Here is a 10,000-nt window from a genome sequence, read left to right on the forward strand (position 1 = left end):
AGGACAGCGAGCCCTGCCTGTGGCCGCACGGACCGTCCCTCTGCTTCCTCCCCAGCGGAGGCGGCTGGAGCTTGAACTTGAAGGGTGACATGTGCGAGTGCTCCTCCCCCAGGTGGAGCGGGTGATGGATGGGGTGGGAGTGGGGGTGGGGGTGGGCGTGGGCAGAGTGCGGTGGGTGTGGGTGGTGGTGGTGGGCGGAGTGAGCCAGAGACGGGTGATGGTGCCTCTCCCCTCCCGCTGACCGCTCTCCCCTCTCCGCCGCTCCCCGCTCTCCGGACAGGCCGGCCTTGTCTGCGGCGGGCCGGTGGGGCTGCGGGATGACGATGCTGGGGTAGTGCAGGAAGGCCCGCGGGCTGAGGTGGTAGTTGTACACCGACTGGGTGTGAGCCTGCAGGTAGCGCTTCATGTCCTCCGGGTTGAAGGAGAAGTGAGAGCCCAGCATGGGGGACAGTGTGGGGGACGGGGTGTAAGGGAGGTGGGAGGAGGGGGTGATGGACAGGGCCGGGGACAGAGGGGGCGCCAGGAGGCCGGCTCCGCCCGGTCCGGGGAGCGGGGACACGGGGAAGGGGGACAGGGGCTCCGAGTGGACCCTGTGGCCGCCCGGGCCGCGGGAGCCCGGATGTCCGACGGCGTTCCCGGGACCTCCGTACATACGGAACAGGGAGTCGTGGGACAGCCGGGGGTGGATGAGGCTTCTGTAGCTTATTCCTGGCCCTCCTCCTCCACTCACCCCCCGCTCTCCCCCTCTCTCCTCCCCTGCTCCCCCGTTGCCTTCCTCGATCTCGGAGTTGACCGAGGTGCCGTCGCTGCAGTCGCTGACCGAGCCGCGCGCCATCCTCCGGGCTACGGCGCTGAAAACGCCCCCCGGGCTGCGCAGGTCCTCGTTGGGCGAGAGCACGTCGGAGGGCGTGGACGGAGGGAAGCGGAAGTGACTCCCACCTCCGGTGGGGACGGGAGGGGCGCTCTGAGGAACACCGCTGCCTGGAGACGGAGAGAAAGATGAGAAGGAGAAGAGAGGGAATGAGACAAAGAGACACACGGTGTCATAGATGGGAAGCATTCTCACACGGTTAGCATCATCTTTCCGTGAGCTTTGAAACTGTGATGTGAGCATTAACTTTGCTATGATGTTACTTTGATCAGCCATTATTTACATGACTTTTGAGCTACTGAAAGTAAAACAGGATTCATGGTGCCGTCTTGGCAGTTGTACTAATGTTAAAGCCGTTCTTTCCATGAGCTTCACCGTGCAAATTGACATTGCTGTCAACCTAATGCTTGCCACTAGGGGGCGAAGTGGCTAAGTGTAACCTCGTTCCCAGCTTTATCTCTCGAGAGGTAAAGCCTGGTAAAGCACTACGGCCGAAAGTGGGAATCAGGTAGGAAGTCCCGCCCCTGAAATCACGACACGGTGCTCATGAAAATGTATTCCCCCCAGAAACAACCTCGTCATCGCCTCCCTCGACAGGCTGACAGACCTGCTTGTTGTTTGTTTCGCTGGGGACTATAAACAGATCAGGGGGTGCCCGGAAACCGGAAAGCCTGTAGCCGGTATTTCTGTATTTCCGATTAACATTTTAGGAGGCATAGCTTTACCAGCCTAGGCTAAGTGTGAGTGACTGACTGACTGACTGAATGAATGAGGGAATGAGTGATAGAGGTGTTTCGCATCAACAACAAAAAAAAATTAGAGGGAAGAGGGAGGGGTGGTGAGTGGAGGAGATAATATATAGCCTCTTCTGTGTAAATCCTATGTAATCTAGCTATCCTATGGGATTAAGTGATGTCTGAACCACACACACACACACACACACACACACACACACACACACACACACACACACACAGGGTCTTACCAGTGGAGCCCATGTCGATGAAGGGGTAGTTAACCAAGACCAGCTTGTTGAAGTTGAACTTGTAGGTAAACCTTTTCCCTTTGGTCTTGTGCAGGATCCTCTTGTTGTAGTAATACCTGTGAGGGAACAAACAGAGAGACACAACATGATCAACACACTGAGAGGAACCTCTAGGAACAGAGACACAACATGATCAACACACTGAGAGGAACCTCTAGGAACAGAGACACAACATGATCAACACACTGAGAGGAACCTCTAGGAACAGAGACACAACATGATCAACACACTGAGAGGAACCTCTAGGAACAGAGACACAACATGATCAACACACTGAGAGGAACCTCTAGGAACAGAGACACAACATGATCAACACACTGAGAGGAACCTCTAGGAACAGAGACACAACATGATCAACACACTGAGAGGAACCTCTAGGAACAGAGACACAACATGATCAACACACTGAGAGGAACCTCTAGGAACAGAGACACAACATGATCAACACACTGAGAGGAACCTCTAGGAACAGAGACACAACATGATCAACACACTGAGAGGAACCTCTAGGAACAGAGACACAACATGATCAACACACTGAGAGGAACCTCTAGACACAACATGATCAACACACTGAGAGGAACCTCTAGGAACAGAGACACAACATGATCAACACACTGAGAGGAACCTCTAGGAACAGAGACACAACATGATCAACACACAGAGGAACCTCTAGGAACAGAGACACAACATGATCAACACACTGAGAGGAACCTCTAGGAACAGAGACACAACATGATCAACACACTGAGAGGAACCTCTAGGAACAGAGACACAACATGATCAACACACTGAGAGGAACCTCTAGGAACAGAGAGACAACATGATCAACACACTGAGAGGAACCTCTAGGAACAGAGACACAACATGATCAACACACTGAGAGGAACCTCTAGGAACAGAGACACAACATGATCAACACACTGAGAGGAACCTCTAGGAACAGAGACACAACATGATCAACACACTGAGAGGAACCTCTAGGAACAGAGACACAACATGATCAACACACTGAGAGGAACCTCTAGGAACAGAGACACAACATGATCAACACACTGAGGAACCTCTAGGAACAGAGACACAACATGATCAACACACTGAGAGGAACCTCTAGGAAGTTCGGAACAGAGACACAACATGATCAACACACTGAGAAGAACCTCTAGGAACAGAGACACAACATGATCAACACACTGAGAGGAACCTCTAGGAAGTTCGGAACAGAGACACAACATGATCAACACACTGAGAAGAACCTCTAGGAACAGAGACACAACATGATCAACACACTGAGAGGAACCTCTAGGAACAGAGACACAACATGATCAACACACAGAGGAACCTCTAGGAACAGAGACACAACATGATCAACACACTGAGAAGAACCTCTAGGAACAGAGACACAACATGATCAACACACTGAGAGGAACCTCTAGGAACAGAGACACAACATGATCAACACACTGAGAGGAACCTCTAGGAACAGAGACACAACATGATCAACACACTGAGAGGAACCTCTAGGAACAGAGACACAACATGATCAACACACTGAGAGGAACCTCTAGGAACAGAGACACAACATGATCAACACACTGAGAGGAACCTCTAGGAACAGAGACACAACATGATCAACACACTGAGAGGAACCTCTAGGAACAGAGACACAACATGATCAACACACTGAGAGGAACCTCTAGGAACAGAGACACAACATGATCAACACACTGAGAGGAACCTCTAGGAACAGAGACACAACATGATCAACACACACACTGAGAGGAACCTCTAGGAACAGAGACACAACATGATCAACACACTGAGAGGAACCTCTAGACACAACATGATCAACACACTGAGAGGAACCTCTAGGAACAGAGACACAACATGATCAACACACTGAGAGGAACCTCTAGGAACAGAGACACAACATGATCAACACACTGAGAGGAACCTCTAGGAACAGAGACACAACATGATCAACACACTGAGAGGAACCTCTAGGAACAGAGACACAACATGATCAACACACTGAGAGGAACCTCTAGGAACAGAGACACAACATGATCAACACACTGAGGAACCTCTAGGAACAGAGACACAACATGATCAACACACTGAGAGGAACCTCTAGGAAGTTCGGAACAGAGACACAACATGGTCAACACACTGAGAAGAACCTCTAGGAACAGAGACACAACATGATCAACACACTGAGAGGAACCTCTAGGAACAGAGACACAACATGATCAACACACAGAGGAACCTCTAGGAACAGAGACACAACATGATCAACACACTGAGAGGAACCTCTAGGAACAGAGACACAACATGATCAACACACTGAGAGGAACCTCTAGGAACAGAGACACAACATGATCAACACACTGAGAGGAACCTCTAGGAACAGAGACACAACATGATCAACACACTGAGAGGAACCTCTAGGAACAGAGACACAACATGATCAACACACTGAGAGGAACCTCTAGGAACACAGAGCCGTTGAACCGTGACCTTGAGGTCATAAAAGACTGAGATATTAATCCAATGTTCACCATTAGAGATCTGACATCAGACTTTCTATGTGTAAAAAGATAAAAGAAATAGCTACATTGTTTTGCTATGATTTCTGACATGTTACACATAGAACTAGAAAAACTACTATACTATCACTTAGTATCTATTGGTAAGACCACTGGGGAGATATATAATATACACCACCACACTACATCACACACACACACACACGTTGTGCGCGCAGCACACTTTTAATAAAGACAGGTCTTTCATGTCACTCCCCGGGCTAATGATGGATATTACAGAGTGTTACATGACATCCATACAAAGCACAGCCAGACATGAGAAGAGAGGCAGAGAGAGAGAGAGAGAGAGAGAGAGAGAGAGAGAGAGAGAGAGAGAGAGAGAGAGAGAGAGAGAGAGAGAGAGAGAGAGAGAGGCAGAGAGAGAGAGAGAGAGAGAGAGAGAGTGAGAGAGAGAGAGAGAGAGAGAGAGAGAGAGAGAGAGAGAGAGAGAAGAGAGAGAGAGAGAGAGAGAGAGGCAGAGAGAGAGAGAGAGGAGAGAGAGAGAGGCAGAGAGAGAGAGAGAGAGAGAGAGAGAGAGATGCAGAGAGAGAGAGAGAGAGAGAGAGAGAGAGAGAGGAGAGAGAGAGAGAGAGAGAGAGAGAGAGAGATGAGGAGAGACAGAGATGAGGAGCGAGAGACTGAGAGCGACACAAGGAGAGAGATTGAGAGACAGACAGAAGCGGGGACAGAGAGGACAGAGAAACAGAGAGAGAGATAGAAAGAGAGGAGAGATAAACAAAAGCAGGACAGAGACAGACAGGACAGAAGACCACAGAGACACCAGATGGAGGGGAAGTGATGGACAGAATCCTAGAGTTCCAGAATGATGTACTGTATAGATTAGAGGGATAAACAAACAGTAAAGAGATCACAGATCAGACTATTCTTAGCTCCTATACACCACCCTCTGTACATACTGTACTGTACTGTACATCAACATGTGTGTTGTGTGCGTAAACCGATGTGTATAGAAGGTATCTATGTATGATTGTATGTGTGTTTGACTGATGGGTACAAGTCTGTGCACTTGCTTGTGCAACAATGTGTGTGTGTGTGTGTGTGTGTGTGTGTGTGTGTGTGTGTGTGTGTGTGTGTGTGTGTGTGTGTGTGTGTGTGTGTGTGTGCATGTTCTTTGCTAATCCACATCCCACCAAAATAGAGGCAGGGTCTTTTAAGGCTAGATTCTCACACTCACATCAAATCCCATTCCGTCATTCATTCTAACCAGATAGTCCCATCCCTTTATATAACACTAAAGCAAAGCCACCAATAATTCACCACAGCTTTATCTGTTTATGTAATGGCCATTCTCTCTCCCCCCTCTGTCGCTCTCTCTCTGCCCCCCCCCTCTCTCTACTCTCTCCCTCTTTCTCTCTGACTATAAGGCTCCATTTATATTAACCTTTGTCCTGCCCTGGCTCTTTATGTAACATCTTTCTGCTTTCTTCCCTGGCTCCACATCCTTTTATATAACCTCTGAAGCCTGGATACAGACCCTCACACACTCAGAGAGCAGAGAGAGAGAAATATAATGAAAGGTAGAGAGAGTATATCCTCTCTATTAAACAATATTAGAAACATACGGTAACAGACATTGTTATCCTGACCTACATGAAACATGGTGCAACAGCGACAACAACTCGCTGTCCTAACAACTACAAACTACAGACAATGTGAATAAGGATATCTATCTTTGTGCCATCTATATACCACCCTCCAATTCACCTAATTTCATAGAGGATATTTTTCAGAACATCCAAACACTAAACAGACATATTGCATTTTCAGTCAATGATCCCATTAAATTCTATTATGTGATGATCTCAATGCTAGAACTGGTCGAGAGAGAGGTGAACTACATCAGTACAGCAGGGAACCAACACCTCTTTGGTCTTCACACAACACACACGTCCTATCGAGTTATGACCATGTTGTAAATAAAATGGAAGGAAGGTTCTTAAGCTCCGTAAAAGCCATGGCTTATATAGTGTCAATGACAGAACAAGGAGCGAATATCTGGGCAGATTTACATGCGGTTCAGGGTTAGGCAGCAGTAATGTTGACTACACGATAACAGACATCGACCCTGAACACATCAGTGACTTTACAGTTCTGCCAAAGCAACCCCTGTCGGATCACTGCCAGTCCATATATTTATATACCATTATATCTGAAGAGGTCCAAAGAATCCTCAAAACAGCAGGCAAGCCTCTTTAATCTCCCTCCCAAATACAAATAATTTAAAATGAGTATCACATAGTATGAAATGGCACTAAACAGTGAAGAGATCAACGCCATTTTAAGACAACTCCATTTACAGCAAATTCAACAATTCCAAGATACAGATAACTCTGGCAACATATAAACACACATAAAACACAGAAACCCCACTGAACATGTCCGTATCAAATACTGTGTGGCTTTAAAACAGTATAAACAACTGGTATACAATAAAAAGCACACGTTCAACACTGACAAACTGGCAAATATTGAGGAAGCAATTAGCCAAAACTCATGCTGCGAGTTATGGATGAAAAGCAGCTCCTCAAACAAGATGGGGGAAACCCAGTAAAGAAAATGGTGATACATGGAAATCATAATTTAAACAATTACAGTCAGGTCCCTAAATATTTGGACATTGACACAATCTTCACAATTCTGGCTCTGTCTCACCACAATGGACTTTAAATTAAAGGTCCCATGTTTTGCTATTCCTTTCACTATTTCGGCAATGTGTTACACAATTCCTGTCAGGATAGTGAGTCAAATCAGAATGGCTTAGTTCACTGGGGGAGGATATTGTCTCAACTGAATTGGAGCAATCCGCCAAAATTAGAATTAGAGACACAGACCCCATTGATACAACCCCCCATTGCTAGAAAACAATGCTAAACACGGGAAAAGGCCATTTATAAGACAGGGGACCTTTAAACAATCAAGATGTGCTTTAAGTGCAGACTTTGAGCTTTCATTTGAGGGTATTTACATCCAACTCAGGTGAACAGTTTAGGAATTACAATGTTTTTTTTCTTACTTTTTTTAAGAGACCAAAAAGGTAATTGGACAAACTAACAATCATAAATCAAATTGTCACTTTTAATGCTTGGTTGCAAATCCTGAGGTCTGGAACCCATAGACATCACCAGATGCTGGGTTTCCTCCCTGGTGATTCTCTGCCAGGCCTCTACTGCAACCGTCTTCAATTCCTGCTTGTTCTTGGGGCATTTTCAAGTGAAATACATGCTCAATTGGATTCATGTCAGGTGATTGACTTAGTCATTGCATAACATTCCACTTCTTTGCCTTAAAAAACTCTTTGGTTGCTTTCGCAGTATGCCTCGAGTCATTGTCCCTCTGCACTGTGAAGTGCCGTCCAATGAGTTCTGAAGCATTTGGTCGAATATGAGCAGAGAATATTGCCTGAAACACTTCAGAATTAATCTGCTGCTTTTGTCAGCAGTCACATTATCAATAAATACAAGGGAACCAAACCAGTTCCATTGGCAGCCATACATGCCCATGCCATAACACTACCACCACCATGCTTCACTGATGAGGTGGTATGCTTTGGATCATGAGTAGTTCCTTTCCTTCTCCATCCATACTCTTCTCAACATTCTGGTACAAGTTGATCTTTTTCTCATCCGTCAATAGGATGCTGTTCCAGAACTGTAAAGGCTTTTTTTTTTTATAAGAAAAATTGCAAACTCTAATCTGCTCTGTATTCACTCTGGTGAAGTCTTCTCTTGATTGTTGACTTTGACACAGATACGCCTATCTCCTGGAGAGTGTTCTTGATCTGGCCAAGGTCAAGAATTCTTCTGTCATCCACCAGTTGTTTTCCATGGTCTTCCGGTCCAAACAGCGAATGTCCCCGACTGACTTCCCATTGTAGAAACACACACGTGTGAGTGTTGTCAGGTCTGGCTTAACTAGGCTTGCTTAGTAATCTTGACTGTATAACAATATTTGTCAATATTTGGTTTTTACAAAAAAATTAAGTATACAGTCCAAATTATAGTGTGATTTGACATATGTTTTAGGTATTCTTTTGTAATACAGTTGTCATTGTGGTTTTTTCAGTCCAAAGGGTTATATCCAAGTTATATCCCCAATACTAAGTTATATCTACAATACTGCTGCAAGGAACAATTTTCAGATTAACTTAAATGCATGGATGCATACTTTAATATTCTGTATACCTCCCAGCACTACTGTATGCCCCTGAAACTATGTTGAACCTCTGGAATATTTTAATCTTATATACCATATATATTGGTGGATTCATATAAAGCATTCAAATGACTACGTGTGTAGATGCACCCACCTCCCCCAACGTGCCCTATCCTCCTAGTCCACTAATGGGTGTGAAACACAGGGTTTAGCTCCCAGATTGCGCCTGGCTCAGCAGTACCATCTCCATGCCTACATGCTGGGGCACCACCCTTGCTTCCATCCAGCCCCGACATGCAGCACCAACCACCGCAGATGAGGCCTTGTGTCTGAAGTAGGTAATGTTGAAGTGTTGAGTCAGAAAACCCCACTGACTGTCATTATCTTCCATAGCAGTTATCCAGACGAGACCCTTCCACCCCCTCTTATTATGCTTATTACACAGACTTGTTGGTCCTTTGTGTGCTCTCTCTCTCTCTCTCTCTCTCTCTCTGGGCAGACTGTTGCTCTTTTTTCCTATCTTTCTCTTCACCCCCCCTCTCTCCTCTTTATATCCTCTCTATATCCCTCTCTCTCTCTCTGTCTCATCATCACCCCCCACCCCTCCCCTTATTCCCCAGGGCGATGGAGAGAGAGAGAGAGAGAGAGAGAGAGAGGTGGGGGGGGAACGACAGAGACAGGACCGCACTGTTGAAAACATTGTTTACGCCCGGGCACAAAGCAGCATGTAATTTCTGCTCTGGGGGAGACACTCGCAAGGGCCTGGAAGGAGGAGGTAGGATAGGAGGGAGGGTTGGGGATGGGAACATACTATTTTCATGCCATCTCAACCCGGGGGGGGGTGTCTCTAGTTGAGCTTAAGGTTGGGCATGGCAACTCCAGAAAGGTTAAGGTTACGTTAAGAACCCCCCCCCCCCCCTAGGAGAAATGGCGTGAAAAAAAGAGGAGGGGGGGGTATGGTTCCTCGGTCAAACAGAGTTACAATTATAACAGTATTGGAACCAGCTGGAGACAGCAGCTACGTCGTACAGGCTCCATACAAGTCACGGGACAGCATCAAATATAGGAGGGATGCACCCATACCGCATTTTCAATTAAAGGTTTTAAGTATCGCCCACACCGAAAACCAGTCCAACACATTTACTGTTATTGAATAGTATAGACTCATAGACTCAGTTTGAGGGTAACTGGACAAAAATAAACGAGTGAAATATAATCTGTTTTTGTCCATTAGAGAAATCGAAGACAAGATCAAGTCTCTTCGATTTCCGACATGACTCTTACTATTGCAGCGTAGCACTGTGTTGTTGCCTTGTACGGACCCCA

At 46.4% G+C, this 10,000-nt stretch overlaps 1 protein-coding gene across 1 annotated transcript in view; it reads right to left on the reverse strand.

Moving 5' to 3' along the window:
* erfl3 (Ets2 repressor factor like 3) overlaps positions 1 to 10,000 on the reverse strand; it is a 30,000-nt gene that overhangs the window by 6,642 nt on the left and 13,358 nt on the right. Inside the window, exons 2-3 of the mRNA XM_084336851.1 lie at positions 1,857 to 1,972; positions 1 to 981 (exon numbers count right to left, since the gene is read on the reverse strand). The exon at positions 1 to 981 is cut by the window's left edge and continues 152 nt beyond it. Coding sequence (XP_084192977.1) covers positions 1 to 981; positions 1,857 to 1,972 — 1,097 coding nt within the window. The remainder of the gene's footprint in view (positions 982 to 1,856; positions 1,973 to 10,000) is intronic.

This window comes from Notolepis coatsorum (assembly GCF_963971535.1).
Source record: "Notolepis coatsorum genome assembly, chromosome: 19".
NCBI classification, from domain to species: Eukaryota; Metazoa; Chordata; class Actinopteri; order Aulopiformes; family Paralepididae; genus Notolepis; species Notolepis coatsorum.